The sequence below is a fragment of the Gopherus evgoodei genome, chromosome 7 (assembly GCF_007399415.2).
Source record: "Gopherus evgoodei ecotype Sinaloan lineage chromosome 7, rGopEvg1_v1.p, whole genome shotgun sequence".
NCBI classification, from domain to species: domain Eukaryota; kingdom Metazoa; phylum Chordata; order Testudines; family Testudinidae; genus Gopherus; species Gopherus evgoodei.
The window spans coordinates 110,486,274-110,504,658 of NC_044328.1; the positions used below are offsets into that span (position 1 = coordinate 110,486,274).

The 18,385-nt window shown below is 41.6% G+C and overlaps 1 protein-coding gene across 1 annotated transcript; it reads right to left on the bottom strand.

Annotated features, from left to right (window-relative positions):
• Positions 1–502: 502 nt before the first annotated feature.
• On the bottom strand, positions 503–18,383 carry CHCHD4 (coiled-coil-helix-coiled-coil-helix domain containing 4). Its single transcript, XM_030570138.1, has 3 exons — positions 18,060–18,383; positions 11,369–11,467; positions 503–1,690 (listed from the first exon to the last, which is right to left on the bottom strand). The coding sequence occupies exons 1-3, from the start codon at positions 18,079–18,081 to the stop codon at positions 1,398–1,400; spliced, it is 414 nt and encodes a 137-aa protein (XP_030425998.1). The 5' UTR covers positions 18,082–18,383; the 3' UTR covers positions 503–1,397.
• Positions 18,384–18,385: the final 2 nt, after the last annotated feature.

Genomic DNA, 18,385 nt, shown 5'->3' on the forward strand with positions numbered 1-18,385 from the left:
GGCAAGTTACAGATGGTACTTACATATTATGAAAGGAATCTTACCCAAGGCTTCAGTATCACACTGACTATCATGCCTTTTTGCTAGTGAAGAGGATGGTATATGTATTATCCCTTTGACCTGCAAGTTGTAATCCAATGTTATTTTTATATTAGACTGTCCATATACAAGTGTAAAGCAGATCATCTCTTTCATTTTACATACACTTAACTTGACATGATTCATGGATTATGGCAAGAGGTCCCTGTTGCCTCATAGCCACGATGGACTTCTGAGATGTGTCCTGTAACCATCCCACTCTAGCCTGAGGAGCTGCTTTCATTGCTCATGCTTCTCAGAGAAAGGAGGAATAAGCCATACACCTGGTAAATATAAAAGTTACTACTTTAATCTAAGAGAAATTTCAGATGAGTTCAAAATCTCTTTACAATATAAGAGAATGTCATGCTTTACTTTCAATCCAAGCATTACTAATTCAAACAAACAAACAAACGAGACAGGCTTCTAAGCAAGGTAAGAAGATTTTACTTTTTTAATATGTGCTCAAGTCACAGTATCTGCTCTGAGGGTGTTACTCCAGGTAACATTTCAATTTATTGTCAATGGTATATTGTTAGAACTTGTCTATACAGAAGGAACAGGCACTAACAGAAGGACCCCAAAAGCAGGGCTTTCAGAAAAAAGGAACACAGTGATCAGCATTCTTCCCATTCACTTGATAGTTTTATCAAAAACTGCTCAACACACCACCATTTTCAAAAGGCAAAAGCCATATTCAATTCACAAAATTAAAAAAGCCACACATTTTAACTTTAGTTTTCAGGAAATCTTTACCTGGAATCAGTAGTATATGCAGCCAATACCTTTTAGTGCCATTTGAAATTATGGAGTTTGGAACTTCTAAGCTTAGCTCCTTTCCAACTTTAAGGGCTATTCTCTAGCAGAGAAGCTTTAAGAAATTCCACAAAATGCTTTTCCTATCAACAGCACAGAACACATTGAAAAGGAACAACTACTGATCAGAATGAACTGAAATGGATATAGACCGGACACGCTGGCTAATGGAACTTTTTGGTTGAAAAAAGTATGTTTTATACTTTAAGACATTATTCAACCCAATCTGCAAACTGAGAACTGGAGAAAATTGATTTTAAAGCAGTGGCTGTACCCACTAACAGTTTACACAGTACCTACATATATACTTGCTCTTTCTGCAGTGTTTACTTGCAAGACCACAGGGCTGAGGTCTCTGCTCCTGTAATAACTTATTTCATACAATACAGCGTATAGAACATTAAAGGTGAAACACTTCTTGAAGACTCAAAAGACAGACACTTTTCAAAACGTTCATGTCTCTGATTTTTAAGGAGTAGAGACAAAGCCTCCATGCATCTTCATTAGCTAGATCCCTTCTCCTCTTTGGCTACCACAGCCTCTGCAGGAGTAGTTTCCAAATCTTTGCTCTGATTTTCTCTCTCTTCATCATCTTCTTGAGGGTAAAGGTCTGGATACTTCTGCATGCACTCCTGCATGGCACGGAACTGGTCCACACAGTCCGATCCTTTTATTTCTTCTGTGCTATAGTGGAAACAGGAAAAGGCCGATTTGAATTGTTCCCCACAGGGACCACTAGCCATTCCACCAAGGCATGGGCAATTCCAATTGATATCTCCATTAGGCAATATCAATCCTGAACAAAAAGACAAAGACAGAATAAAAATTAGGTGTCCTATGGGTTGTCGTCTTGGTTTTTAGGTGAATTTTGTTTTATGAAATGTACTGGGTGACAGCATTGAAGTCTGAGGTTCTTTATTACATGCACAAAACCAGTACAGCATCAATAGTGGCAGTGCAAGCCACCCTTTATTGCCTAGCCAATCTGCCTCAACTCTGACCCGTATCACTCACTGCTGAGAAAGGGAAAGAGGAGAGGTTAGTTAATAGCCTCGTTCAGTCTTTGGGAAAATAAAGAAATCATAGGGAAGGAAACAGAGAAGACAATGTACAGATGGAAAAGAGGACACAATGACAACATCACAGGAAAAAAATATCTGGATCTATTCTAGGAATGAAAACAGAAACCATGAAGGCAAGAAGTTAGTTAAACAGCTTAACAAGATCAAGAAATGTAAGCTTGTAAAAAAATAAAGTGAATTGATGATGTTATTATAGGTTGTGCTACTTAGCCTTCATCCCCCAAGAGGATAACTTAAGGTTGCCTGATACTTACCACTACAAGACCCTGTTTTCAGTCGCTTATTATGTTGCCAAAGTTTAACTGTTTGGACTGAAATTTTCCTTGATGAGCGTCTGCCTCAGTCAGATTTATTTTTTGAAAATTTAAGCCATAAAGCTTCGGCCATTGCTGAGAACAAGGCTAGGAAAAGATGTTTTGCCCATGTTAAAAAATTTAGGTGACTTTCTTTAAAAACTCTAGTGACCCCATGTTTGTAGCAGGGGCTTGAAATTTGGTAAAGCAGTGGCCTTTAACATCTAAAATCTCCAAAGATTCTATCTGCACTGGGCCTACTAGTTATGTTACCCCAAGTGCTTGGGGATCACAATTCATGTTTTATTTTTAAAAAAACAAAAATGAACAAAGTAGGAAAAACAATAGCTAAGCACTCATTGTAGTATACACACTTAAAATGTTTACTATTTTTTGCTCAAGAGTCTTGTGAGTCTCTGTAGTTTACTTCCATTCAACCAGATCAGGTCAGAAGAAAACAGCATTTACAACTGAAGCAAAGTGGGTTTGGTTCAGCACTCCAGAAGGCACTGAATTCTGACTATCTGCTTTACACCAAGCCTAGTAGTAAACTGCACAGCCCCCTTCGTACCATTTCTGTGTTGGAAGTGCTATTTACTACCCAAAGACTGGGACATTGTCATGCATAGATCTTTTGGATACGCTCACAGAATTGTCACTTATCCCGCTGGACAAAACCTCTTTCATGGATAAGATGTAGCTAGTACAGTCCATCATCTCTGGCAAACCATGGCTGAGATCCAAGCTGGGGAGGAGGGGAGAAGCAAGCAGGAGGTCATAAAAAAAGTGGATAGCCTATTGCAGACTCTCTATTGCTAGGGATGATATAAAGCAGAAGAAATGTAGGTTGATCTTGCAGTGTAAAAGAAATATGATTTTGCTTTGTAAATAGACCAAACTAGAATTTGAAGTCACTGAGGGACATTACGGAATATCAGCTATTAAAATGACTCGTTGTGTCTCAAATATTTTAAGAACATAGAAAGTTTTCTGAAATTAGCCTGATCAGGGCATTGCAATAATAAAATTCCTTGTCATACAATCTTCAATCTGAAATAGAAATTATTAGTTTTAAAACTCAAGACTGCATGGTAACACAAACTTCAATTGTAAATTATGACTTTCCACACATGAATCTTTGGCACATACTCCTGGGATAGTGTAGAAGTAGAAAAATAGGTATAACTCCACTAATTTCACCATTAAGAAGACACAAGCTTCTAAATACCAACTACACAGAAACCACATTTTAAAAGAAAGCTGAACGAGAATAAGAGTTTTGTTCCTTGTGGACCAGAGGCACAGAAGAGTCTCCCTACACTAAAAGTGATATAGTATATTGGCTTTTTTTTTTTTTTTTTTAAATCTCTGAACTAATAGAAAGTTGCACTTTTTCTTCTGGAGGTAGTCTGCAGGAAATTGATCCTCTAATCCAGACCTACTGTTAAGTACTAGTTGAGGCTCACTCGAAGACCACTCAATTTGCATCATAATAGATCCAGGACTTAGGCTGGCAATTAGTTGCAGAGCTCATCCAACCTAAACCCTCTTAGCTAACGGAAATTGATAATATCACAGCCACAAATAAAAATGTCTGTACTTATGGCAATACTTGTTTTGTCTTCTCTAACCTACTTAAGTGCCTATAATTAGGTTGTATCAGAGATCTGCATTAGGACTCCCTTTAACGGTACAGATTAATTCTTGGAATATTGACTTTTGTTGTAATTGGCTCGTAATGTAGATACATAGATTATTAGGGTTGGAAGAGATCTTAAGAGATCATCTGTCCAATCCCCTGCTCAAAGCAGAACCAATCCCCAAATGGCTCCCTCAAGGATTGAACTCACAACCTGGGTTTAGCAGGCCAATGCTCAAACCACTGAGCTATCCCTGTGAGCTTGTATATCTATTACCTACTGCATCTCTAAAGTCTTTCCTTTATTAATGCTTTTAAGTGGCATTCTGCTGGGCATTAACTTTTTTAAATCATCCAACGGTGTTATAAGAACGGCCATATGGGGTCAGACCAAAGGTCAGACCAGTATCCTGTCTTCCGACAGTGGCCAATGCCAGGCGCCCCAGAGGGAATGAACAGAACAGGTAATCATCAAGTGATCCATCCCGTTGCCCATTTCCAGCTTCTGGCAAACAGAGGCTAGGGACACCATCCCTGCATGGCTAATAGCCATTGATGAATCTATCCTCCATGAATTTATCTAGTTCTTTTTTGAACCCTGTTATAGTCTCGGCCTTCACAACATCCTCTGGCAAACATTCTCTGGAGTTCCACAGTTTAACTGAGCGTTGTGTGAAAAAATACTTCCTTTTGTTTGTTTTAAACCTGCTGCCTATAAATTTCATTTGGTGGCCCCTAGTTCTTGTGTTATGAGAAGGAGTAAACACCACTTACGTACTTTCTCCACACCAGTCATGATTTTATAGATCTCTATCACATCCTCCCTTAGTCGTCTCTTTTCCAAGCTGAAAAGTCAGTCTTATTAATGTCTCCTCATACAACAGCCATTCTATACCCTAATCATTTTTGTTGCTCTTTTCTGAACCTTTCCCAATTCCAGTATATCTTTTTTGAGATGGGGAAACCACATCTGCATGCAGTATTCAAGATATGAGTGTACCATGGATTAATATAGAGGCAATATGATATTTTCTGTCTTATTATCTACCCCTTTCCTAATGATTCCCAACATTCTGTTCGCTTTTTTAAGGCACTTGACTTGGTACTGCATGACATTTTGATTAAGAAATGTGACTGATATAAAATGAACCTGGCACCCATTAAATGGATTAAAAACTGGCTAACTGACAGGCCTCGAACTGCAAACTGGGAATCATTATCCAGCAGATGTGTTTCTAGTGCGGTCCCACAACGATTGGTTGTTGGCTATTGAACATTTTTATCACTGACCTGGAAGAAATTATAAAATCATCACTGACAGACTTTGCAGATGACACAATAATCGGGGGAATGGTACATGCTGAAGAGGACAGGTCACTGATACAGAGCGAATGGGATCACTTGGTAATCTGGACGCAAGCAAACAATATGCATCTTAATACAGCTAAGTATATATCTAGGAACAAAGAATGTAGGCCACACTTACATGATGGGGGACTCTATCCTGGGAAGCAGTGACTCTGAAAAAGTTTTGGGGGTTGTGACAGAGTCACCGCACCTGCGCTTCCAATGCGATCCAATGGCTAAGAGGGCTAATACGATTCTTGGATGCATTAATGGGGGAATTTTGAGCAGAAGAGGATTATTTTACCTCTGTATTTGGCACTGATGTGACCTCTGCTGGAATACTGTGTTCAGTTTTGGTGTCCATAGTTCAAAAAGGGTGTTGATAAACTCGAGAGGGTTCAAAGAAGAGCCATGAGAATAATTAAAGAATTAGAAAACACACCTTATAGTGACAGACTAAAGGAACTCAATTTATTTAACTTAACACAGAGAAGGTCATGGAGTGACCTGATTATAGCTTATAACTATTACGTGGGGAACAAATATTTGATAATGGGTACTTCAATCTTGCAAACATATAACATGATCCAATGGCCAGAAGTTGAAGGTAGACAAAAACTCAGACTGGAAATAAGGCATACATTTTCAACAGTGAGTATAATTAACCTTGGAACAATTTACCAAGGGTCATGGTTGATTCTCCATCACTGGCAATTTTAAAATTAATATTAGATGTTTGTCTAAAAGATATACTCTAGGAATTATATTGAGGAAGTTCTATGGCCTGTATTATACAGAGGTGAGCCTGTATGATCACAATGGTCCCTTCTGGCACTGAAATCGACAAATTTAAAATACCCAGAATGCAAGAAGTGAATATTAGTTTGGCACATCCTGTATATTTGATAAAGACACTTAACATTTACGTTTTGTACATATTTATGAATGGCTACAAACTTTTCCAATTTTCTTTTAAATAAAAATCACACAATAAACTAGAGCTTCTGCCCTACAATGCTTCAAAATGTTTTGCCCATGTCTTTCCCCTCCATTGATTTCCCTCCCTTCAGATACAACTGCAATCTGTGATACGTGAATTGTTTATCGTTTTTTGATTTGCTGTGTTGTAGCTTTGGAGAGCTGAAGTGAGAAACTTTGAGAAAACCCTTAAATTGTGGCAGCAACTCACGTACAGTATTTAATGCAAAAACCATCTTCACGTTGGATCATAACCTTTCTAATGGAAAGGACAGAAATAAGATGTCCTTTTCATTGCAAGATTTCCCCAACACAACTAGCTTCTAGCCTTTTCTCTCTCCTCCCCCATCCATAGTAGGCCTGGACAGGCCAAACTGGGGATTTAAATCCAGAGTACAGCTATCTGGTGGTCTAAAGTGCTGGAATTACTGCTTTGTGAGAGGACACATATCTCCCTCCCACCAAAGCCCTTCCATATCCAACATAAACATGGCATTTCACTAGCCTTCCAGATGAGTTGTCTTGGCCACCTTCGAATTCTGCCCAGACTGTCCAACTGGGAAAGGAACTAGATTCTATGACATACTAACTTCATTTATGCAACCACTGCCATGAAAGAATAACAAAGCAACTTGTCCTTACAGGTCCCAAGAGAAGAACTATGCGCAGAGTTCATGTTCGAATCACTTGTATCTGCGTCACACCAATGCCAACAGATCCTTTTCTTCCCTCTTTTGATCTGGCACTGACAATACAGCAAACCTGACTGGCTTGCTCGACCATAATTATTAATATAAGTCAAAATATCATGAACTGTTGTGGATCATTTCCAAAGAGTTAAGTTTACATTCACACAATCCATTACTAGAGAAGCCCTCCTTGTTGAAGACATGACTTCCAGTTCAGAACAGAAGTGATACTTTTAAAAAATTCCAACACACTGTCTTTACAATGATAATGGGAGATATTCTAAGATTTGAAGCAACTTCCTATAAACCCAAGACTGCATGAATGTTAGAACTTGCCAATATAAGCAGCAGTCTTTTTTGTTCAGTTGCACACCACGTAAGGTGATTTTTCATTCTATGAACTGTTAAAATGCATTATAACATCTCCTAGGGCTTATGTTCTCCAGATGTGAGGTTGTGGTGGGATCTTTATTTTCGGCAGTCTAGTTTTGAAGAAGAGAGACAGGCCAAGCAGAAAGGAGTTGGGATCTTACCACCATCATATTGACCAATGAAAAAGATCACCCATCACAGGCTATTAACACTATAAGAGAAAATGGCTTTTTCTAAAATGTTTGAGACATCATTTAAATAATATGTTTCTTCATTGTTTTTTCCACAGAGTACAATAACTGGCTGATCAGATAAACTTCTCTCAGAAAATGCTTTTAATAGAAGGGTCAACTTACTACAGAACTGATTATCTGTAGATATTGTGGGCTCTATTTTCCACTGTATATAGTCAGGAAGTTGTATCTACAGACATAAATTGAGAAGAAAACAGGTGCAAATACAGTTTGGATTTCATGGCCAGTACCAGATTCTACCTGAAATCTTTAGAATCTGATGCACTGATTTCAAAATGGAGATGCTGACAAATCTTATTGTGCAGATTGGTGAAAACAAAACTGCTGTTTGAGCATTGGCTCTTAGCCAATAACACATCTTGACTGAAAATACGAGGGGTAAAGGAACTCCTGACAGACACTAAACTTTAGCTTCTACACATCTTTCTGAAATAAGACACACACAATGGAAAGTTTAAGGGGGGGGGGGAACAAGCTACTACTTTTCATCTCAGAAAGGGTGTAAGGTTAATCTCAATCACACCAAGCCTGCCAGTCCCATATATTGAGAAAACCAATTAAACTTATTTTGAGCACCATATCCGAGGTATATCATCAAGTACTGTGTAAGAATGTCTGTTTCTACTTATTTGCTACTGTGAAGTTATGTTTAATCATCTTTTATTACTAGCTTTCACAAGAAGTTCCACATGGGCTGTTCTCTCAGCCTACACAACACTGTCTTAAATTCCCATATATTGGGCTAACACTAATAATGTCTTCGGTTAAACAACTGCACACACCAGGGTTAAATATTCTTCTAACATACATATGCTATCACATCCTTATTGCGATATTCTGAGGCATTGCTCTTCACTTCATAGATTCTAGCAGCCTTCTGAGTGGCTGAACTCACTGATAGCCAAGAGAATAGGGTACAGAGCACCTTTCACCACACTGTCCTAAGCTTCAAGAGACATTTTTTACTTTGAATCAAGCATGCCATGGGAAGGAGTCTGATAAGTTACTGTTCTGCCTGAAAGAAATCTGTTCACCTGACATACATGTGTCATCTAAAGTCATGAAAGATTTCTCTAATCCCTTGTCCCAATTTTCATTTAGATTATTACAAAGGTCAAAGAATCCAAGGTGAGGATGTGGTCAGATACAACTGTTCACTCTGAATAATGATGTAAACAGGCTCAGAATCTGTGCAGGTAGGTGAGAAATGCTCATTTTAGCACAAATCTATGTACAAAAATAAAAAAAAAGAGTTTAACTATACAGGACAAGATGGTTCAAATTAGACTGTGTACTGGCTGTCTGTTTGTTTAATGTAGCATCACCAATATCCTTTTCTGGGTGCTAAATGATGCATGAATACTGCCCCCTAGAGATTACAATGCTGGGGCAGAGTTTCTGCTAACTATTGTATGTTTAACAGATTTTCAACTGGAAAAAGAAACAACTTACTCAACTTCAGTCAAAGTTGGAGGCAACAAGACTTGAGACTTAGTATGCCTCAATTCATGCAAACTGAAGTAGATGCTACAGCCAAATTTAAAACTGCAATACCTGAATTTATGCACCCAAATAAAAGCGAGCAGTTTTCAGAATTGCTTGAGTGTCCACAGTTTCAATTTATTTCAACAGGAGCTGTGAATCTCAGCAGCTCTAAAAATGAGATTGTTTCCATTTAGTTCCTCGTATTTCAAACAGTTGCCTTTTGTGCCTGGTGAACATAAAAGCAATCCAATAAATCCCAAATCCAGTCTTAAATTTTCATGGACATTTATTAGCCTGGGTCAAAATCTATCCACTCAGATTTTACCATGACTATAAACTAAGATATTTTACTCGCCGATTTTAAGAAAAAAAGATTACTTGCCGAAGGCAACCACGATTTTACAACGCTTAATTCCTTGTTATTCTGTCTCACAAAAAGATAATAAATAGCCATAGTAAAAGCAGATAGTTCTTAAATTTGTTCACTTGCAGATGTGAAGTGTTTAGCATCAGTACTGGTTTATCTTGCATGATATTTTGGCAAACTTCAGTTCCAAACTGCAAATGTTAAGTTACTTGCCTCTTAAGGCATTAGTGACAATTGAATCCCTTTAGAGTTGTCATTATGTGACAGGAAGAGGAAAATAGTTTTAGACTTGTCGAAATGGGTTACTGGGTACAGAACATGACAAGGTCATGAGTGTAAGTCACTTTCACACTAACTGGGATTTCTGAAAAATCTCAGACTACTACTGCAACAAACTGCTCTGTGTGATAGACTGCAGAATTAAATATTTTGAAGGACTGGATAGGGACTGAAGTAGTTGAGGCTGAAGGTGGGACCATTAGAAAACCATGCAGAATAAAGACATTAGAGAAATACTAAGCTACTGTATAGAATTAAACTGTGTTAACTCCCCTTCTTAGTTAATCACGTTTTGAACAGGTCTGTCTCTGATTTCTAAGAAAGAATTAAATTGTAGAATTACTGAAAGTTTGTTGATTGTTTGCCAAAATGGCAAATAAACTATGGTCATACTGTGACATTCTATACCTTGGGCGAGCGTACTGTAACCCCCTGTTCCTCGTTTTCATATAATCGCGATCTTGCATTTAAAGCATGCCTTGTAAGGTATCAGGGGAAAAGTTATGATCTGCTGAAAGTCATTTCTCTATCCATATATGTGTATCATTAATGCATATGAAGTTATGAGAATTGTGTTGTACGGTAGTCACTAAAACATGATGTAAGTTGAGGAATCAGCCAAGTATCAGCTCTCCAGAGGCAACAGCAAGGAAAGTAACCAACACCCGGGTGGGGTGTCGAGCAATCATCAACAGCCATTGTCCAGCAAGGGAACTACAATGCAATGACTCACCTGCATGAGGTCACACCAGGGGAATTGCTCAGTCTTTCTTGGAGAGACTCAGCAATGCCTCCCAGACATACCTGGACTTGTGCTCCCTAAGACAGAGTGGACACATACTGGGCCCTTCTCCTGCTCCCACCTTCACTGCCAGCAACTAAGACACCGAGAAGAAGACAAGACTCCAATAGAGGAGAGTGGCCCGGGTTTAAGGAACAAACCTGTATATTAAGGACTGCAATATCCAGTGGGGTGAGAAAAACTGGTTAATCTAGATGTTGCCCAGTCTAAACTCTCAACCCTGTTAGACTGCGTGCTAATGTTTTATTTCATTTTGGTAACCACTCTGACTTTTTGCCTATTATTTAAAATCTATCTTTGTAGTTAATAAATTTGTTTATTCCTGAAGCAGTGTGTTTGGTTTGGAGCATGTCAGAGACTCCCCTTGGGATAACAGGCCTGGTGCATATCAGTGGATTTGTTAAACTGACGAACTCATATAAGCTTGCAGCATCCAGCAGGCATAACTGGACACTGCAAGACAGAGGTTCCTAGGGTTGTGTCTGGGGCCAGAGATATTGGCTAGTGTCATTTGGTTGCACAATCCAAGGAGCAGCTTATATACCAGCTGCTGTGTGTGAACAGCCCAGGAGTGGAGGTTCTCACAGCACAGCAGGGTAAGGTTGGCTCCCAGAGTCAAGGATTGGAGTGACCTACCAAATCAACGGTCCAGATAACACCAAAGGGGAATGTCACACCTACAGACAAGGATTATGTCTCAGTTTAAAAATAAAAAGGAAGTTAAAGTAAAATTAAGAGCAAGCTTAATGGTACTGCCTTAGAAAAAAGACTGACCTAGCTTTTAGAGATTCTCTGAGGACCTACTCCACTAATTTGAATGGGAGCCACACAAATAGATTAGATTGTTACATATATGTCTTACCATTCTCTTACCAAATGTTACTGACCTTGGTCTTCATAAGGGTCATTGGGGTCATCTGCTACCAGTTCTGCACTGCTTGGCGTCTCATGGTCCTCTTTGGTCACGAATATAATTCTGTCTTTTCCTAAGGAAAGACAAAAAGCAAGAGTTCAGAAAAAGGATTAAGCTGAGACAAAACAAGCCATTTACAAAGCCGCTACACAGTACAAGCTTTTGAACTGTTCTGCATATAAACAGATGCATTCATTTTAAGAGCTAATGAGTCTGATCTATTTGGCCCTGTTTAGGCTTCAATTGGAGCAGTGTTTGGTTTTGGGCATCACATTTTAAAAAATACAAATTGGAGAGCGTTCAGAGGAGAGCCGCTAAAAATGACAAAAAAGATTTGGAAAATAAGACCTAAAAGGAGAGGTTAAGAGAATCAGGCTATGTTCAGTCTAGAAAAAAAGATGACTGAGGCGAGACAGGATAACTGTCTACAAATACATAAAAGATGGTATGAAGAGGACAGGGATCAATTATCCTAATTAATCAACAAGGACAGAGCAAGACATAATGAGCTTAAGATACAGCAGGGTAATTTAGGAAAAATATTCACATCTTTATAAGAACAGTTAGGCAATAGAACTTGATGCCAGGGGAGATGAGAGGGGTCCTCATTGAAGGGATTCATGGCTACTATAGGTGTCCATCTATCAGAGCTTCAGAGTCAACTGCTAGGATTCATGGAATAGATGTTAGAAAGTACTCTGGGACTCACTATTATTTGTATTTCAGTGACACCTAGGAACCACAATAAAAAATTAGGGACCCTTTCTGATAAAAAAACAGCACTTCCTTATTTACCTTCTTCCTACCAGTCATGATTTTACAGACCTCTATCATATCCCCCTTTAATCGTCTCTTTTCTAAGCTAAAGAGTCCCAGTCTTATTACTGTCTCTTCGCATGGAAGCTGTTCCATACCCCTAATCATTTTTGTTTCCCTTTCTGTTACCTTTTCTGAGATGGGATGACCACATCTGCATGCAGTATTCAAGATGTGGACATACCATATATAGAGGCAATATATTTTCTGTCCTGTTATCTATCCTTTTCCTAATGATTCCCAACATTATCAGCTTTTTTGACTGCCGCTGCACATGGAGTGAATGTTTTCAGAGAATTATTCACAAAGACTCCAAGATCTCTTTCTTTCTTAGGTAATTTAGACCTCATCATTTTATATATGTAGTTGGGATTATGTTTTCCAAGGTGCATTACTTTTCATTTTTTAACACTGAATTTCATCTGCCATTTTGTTGCCCAGTCATCCAGTTTTGTGAGACCCCTTCACAACTCTTCACAGTCTGCCTGGGACTTAACTACCTTGAGAAGTTTTGTATCATCAGCAAATTTTGCCACCTCACTGTGTACACCCTTTTCCAGATCATTTATATGTTAAACAGTACTGGTCCTAGTATAGACCCCTCAGGGACACCACTATTTACCTCTGTCCATTCTGAAAACTGACCATTTATTCTTAGCCTTTGTTTCTTATTTTTTAACCAGTTACTAATCCATGAGAGGACCTTCCCTCTTATCTCATGGCAGCTTATTTTGCTTAAGAGCCTATGGTGAGGAACCTTGTCAAAAGCTTTCTGAAAATCTAAGTATCAGAGGGGTAACCGTGTTAGTCTGGAACTGTAAAAGCAGCAGAGTGTCCTGTGGCACCTTACAGACTAACACTTCGTCTGATGTATTCACCCACAAAAGCTCATGCTCCAATATGTCTGTTAGTCTATAAGGTGCCACTGGACTCTTTGCCGCTGAAAATCTAAGTACACTATATCCAATGGATCACCCTTTTCCACATGCTTATTGACCCCCTCAAGAATTCTAGCAGATTGGTGAGGCATGATTTCCCTTTACAAAAACCATGCTGATGCGTCCCTCAACAAAATGTGTTCATCTATGTGTCTGATAATTCTGTTCTTTACTATAGTTTCAACCAATTTTACTAGTACTGAAGTTAGGTTTATTGGCCTGTACTTGCTGAGATCACCTCCGGAGCCTTTTTTAAAAATTGGCATCACATTAGCTATCCTCCAGTCATCTGATACAGAAGCTGATTTAAATGACAGGTTACATACCACAGTTAGTAGTTCTGCAATTTCACATTTTAGTTCCTTCAGAACTCTTGGGTGAATACCATGTGGTCTTGGTGACTTATTACTATTCAGTTGATCAATTTGTTCCAAAACCTCCTTTAAAGACACCTCAATCTGGGACAGTTCCTCAGATTTGTCACCTAAAAAGAATGGCTCAGGTTTGGGAATCTCCACCACATCCTCAGCCGTGAAGACAGATGCAAAGAATTAATTTAGTTTCCCTGCAATGGACTTTAGTGTCTCATTAGACAGTAAAGACAGGACCCAAACCATATTCTCTTGATGCATATAGGCAGGATTTCCACTAGGATATACTAAGGCAGCTAAAAATGGCAAATGTTTGGCTAATTTCAGGTGAACTTTAAAGGTCAAAGCCATAAGGCACCATTGGCTTGCTAAGAACATCTGCAACCTCCCTCTGCACTCGCCACATATGCAGATACAACATAACTTAAAAGCAAAGTAACCAGCTTCCCACTGATCTTTCCCACACATCAAACACCAGATAACTTCTTTTATAGTCTTTCAAAATATTAACTAGCTAGCACTAGTTAAAGTTTAGCATAGAAAAAACAATGACCAATCAATAAGTAAGAAACTATGTCAACATTACACCATTTATTCATGTAGTCCAATATTCCTCCTCCAACAGAGGAAGCTAGAAAACCCCATAATATATCTAATCAGTTGTAGGCAGATTTTATTAAGGTGCACATCACTGGAGTAGAGTTGCACAATGCTGTACAGTTAGAGCTGGGGGTTGATGTGGGGGAGACACCGCAAGGGTTAGGAAGGAGTTTATCTTATGCCCTGAGGCATTCAAAGTGATTAGTCTTATCTTGGCAGGCATAGCTACTGTCAAGGTGACCTAGAAGAATTACTGCTCTTCAGGGGAAAAGTGTCTGTCTAGCATGCATGTAAGGTAATCTGCTACAGGGCAGGTAGCACTTTTAGGCAGTCTTGACTGTGACTTGTCAAAATTTATTTATTTTTGCAATTGAGTTACCATAAGAACTAAAACTCAGGTGCAGTTCTGTATATATCCTGTTTACAATCTAGATAAACAGGAAACTGGCAGCTATTAACTTGTAACCAAGGTCACAGCTCATTTCACTGAAGATCAAGGAAGATGAAAAGTTATAGTAATTCAAAACCGGCTTGGATAGCAAAACCATCAAATGGACTGAGAGTTGGCTAAAGGGACACAAACAAAGGGTACTGATTAATGGCACATGTGTTGAATTCCAGACAAGTGTCTAGTGGGATATTGAGGCAGTCTGTATTAGGGATGGATTCAATAGTGATCTAAATGAACAAGTAAAGAGCGTATTAAATTTGCAGATCATATTAAATTAGGAAGTGCTGTGAACACTACCAAGGATAAAAAAATACAGTCTGCATAAGATTTGAAGAGTGTAAACACTACAAAGGTAGAACTCACTATGATGGTCCCAGGGTATACAACTAGAGCAGGGGTCCCCAACGTGGTGCCCATGGGCGTCCTGGTGCCCGCCGGGGCGTCTAAGTGCGCCCACATACTGGCTGGCAGACGAGCATCTGCCGAAATGCCACTGACAAGCAGCGTCATCCAGAGGCGTCGCTGCCAAAATGCCGCCACTGCCTATTGACATTGCCACTTGTTGGCAGCAATTCGGAGCATGCTCGTCCGCCACCATGGTCCTCCGTGGTTCATCGTCTGGTGCCCGCCAGACAAAAAAGGTTGGGGACCACTGAACTAGAGTAATGAAAAGTTTAGGGGAAATGTAGGATGATTCTCAGAGTAAATTTTTCTAACTGAAGTCTATGAGACTGCAGAATAGTCTCCCAAAAGGAGTGTTGGAAACTTCACTGGGAAACAATCCTTCATTTGGGAGGGAAGAGAAAGGGTGATATACAATAGTCTCCCTTCTGTCTCACATTTCCATGAAGCTACCACAGTGAATCAACAGGGAGGGTGGGATTAGAAATTAAGGCTTTCCTGGCTATCAGTAACATTATTGCCATCAGCGGACACATACAAATTCCAAGATGTACATGGTTTGGTGAAACGTTTACTAATGTGTCTGAAATATACCAGTTAAATGTGTGAAGCATGACAATTGCTATTTCAAACACTGTACAGTGCATGACTGCAAACGCTCCACTCTGTCAAACTTTGCCACCATGAATAATACTCAAACAAATTATTAATCAATTTGTAAGCGCCAAGAGGATAACAGGGTTATAAGGAATAGGCAGCATTGATTTTTCAAGAAAAAATAATGACAAAACAACCTACTTTCCTTCCATGACAAGATTACTGGCCTAGTGACTAGCAGTAAAGCAGTAGGTATGATATATAGGGTCCTACCAAATTCCTGGCCATGAAAAACATGTCTCAGACTGTGAAATCTGGCTATTGTAGGGAAGTTGTGATATTGCCACCCTTACTACTGTGCTGCCTTAAGAGCTGGGTGGCCAACAGCAGGGCTGGCTCCTAGGCAGGGGTGTATGTGTATCATGGGGCTCCACACACTGCCCCCACCCTGAGCACCAGCGCTGCACTCCCATTGATTGGTTCCTGGTCAGTGGGAGCTGGGGGGTGCCTGCGGGCAAGAGCCACACGAAGCCGAACCTGCTGCTGGCCACTTCTGGGGGGGTAGCATGGTCCTTGGTGCCAGGACAGGCAGGAAACCTGCCTTAGAACCCCCTCTGTGCCCCTGACTGTGAGCCGCCCAAAGTAAGCATGCGTCCCAAGCCCCTCGAACCCAGAGCCCCCTCCTGCATCCCAAAAACCTCATCCCCAGACCCACCTCAGAGCTCACACCCCCCAACCCAGAGCTCTTTCCCACACCCTGAACCCTCATCCTCAGCCCCACCCCCTCCCATACCCCAACTCCCTGCCTCAACCCACAGCCCCTGCCTGCACTCCGAATCCCTCAGCCCCATCTCCCAGCTTGGAGCCCCCCTCCTGCACCCCAACCCCATCATCTGCAGCCCCACCCCAGAGCCCATACCCCCAGCTGCAGCCCTTATCCCCTCTCACCTCAATTCCTGCCCCAGCCCAGAGCCCCCTCCCACATCCTCAACCCCCCATTTCTGGCCCCACCTTGGAGCTTGCACTCCCAGTTAGAACCCTTACCCTCCCCGCACCCTAACCCCTTGCCCCAGCCCAGTGAAAGTAAGTGAGGATGGGGGAGAGCAAACCACCAAAGGAGGGGAATATATTGAGCAGAAGTGGGCCTCAGGGAAGGGGTGGGGCTAGGGTGTTCAGTTTTGTGCAAGTAGAAAGTTCACAACCCTAATGATAGGTGGTCAGGTCTCTGTAATGCCTCATATAGCACAGTACCCAGCAGCACCATACTAGGATACCCAAGTTAATGTGGAGCCAAACAGGCATGTCCCCAGTATGTCTTACACACCATCCTGTGCAACTTTGGGGTTTTCCTTGTTCTCCTATCTGAGTACTGACCTAGCTCAGATAGTGAGATCTACCACAACCACAGTGCAATCTGGCTACAAGACACAAAAATTACCATGCTAAATTTAATGAGTGGTCATATAACCCAGTGTTACATCTCCAGCACAGACAGCACCAGCCCTTCACGGGAAGGTCAAAGGTAACCAGATGGTGGACAATTAAGTCTTATCTACACAGTGTGACAATGCTGCACTAGAGGGATGTGAATCCTAAAGTGCTGAAGGCAGAATGTTGGTATGCTTCAGAATTCACCCAAGCCCCGAGGCACCCTGATGATGAGCCCTGAGAGTAGGTTCTTACTTAACACCTGCTATAAGATGGCTTGTGCTGCATAGTACATGGGTTTTATTTATTACATTCTAACATAACTGGGTATTTTTACCATGAGTATGTGTGCAGGGCTGACGGGGGGGAAGAAAGCGGGTACAAATTAGCGGGGCCTGGAGGTCATGAAGGGGGCCCAGGGCCTGAGCCAGTGGACCCTTGCTGGGGGGGGGGGGGATTTTTTTTTCACCAGGGCCCAAACCAGCTCCCAGCGGCCCTGTATGTGTGCCTAATCCTTATTTGATACCTACTCAACTCTTGGCTTCAGAGTGACTTGTCAACTCTCATTATTTTATCACAAATCTCATGATATCGGATGTATTTCTTAACACTGCAATTGTTGGAATGAAGAGAGTCAATTGTATTTTTAATTAAAGTCACCCCTAATTGTCATTACTGAGAGGGAAAAAAAAAGCACGAAAATGGGACACGAGCAAGCCCTAAAGGCTCAAAAACCCGAAGGCAAACAGGGGCGGGGGGAAAGGCTCCTGGTTTGTAAACCCCGAGGCTAGCCGCACTGCACGCGTTAATTATGGCGCACGAAGCAGCACTGCCCTTGATGGCTGCGCACGGCGCCGCCTGTCCCCATGTGCTGGCGGGAACGCAGCTCCGGGGGCCCGCTACCCCACGCTGTGACCCCCCCTCCCCCGTGCTCTCTCCCCTCAGCCCCTCCACTAGCCCGCAGCCCCAAACCACCGCCGGCCCGGGCCCACCTGCCCCGAGAGCAGGCCCCTCTCACCGCCCCCCCCGCAGGCCCTTACCCCCTCCCCTCCCGCCACGCACCTTCTTCCCTGCAGTAGGACATGGTGAGAGGTGGGGTGGTCTCTCTCCGCAGCTCCGGCCCGCGGCGACTGACTGACCCAGCCAGCGACCCGTCCGTCCCCGCCAGCGCCTGAACCAGCGGCAGCCGGCGCACCACACGGCGACCTCTCACCCCGCTCCCAGAAGGACCCCGGGCTGCCCTGCACCGCGCCTGATTGACAGCCGTATTCGAGACCCGGAGGGCTGCGAAGAGGGCGCCCTCTAACGGCCGTAGCTCCACGGAGGAGCAGTTAGGAAAGCGGGGGCCGCAGCAAGGACCAGGAACTTTGCGGGCCACCCTTCTGCCT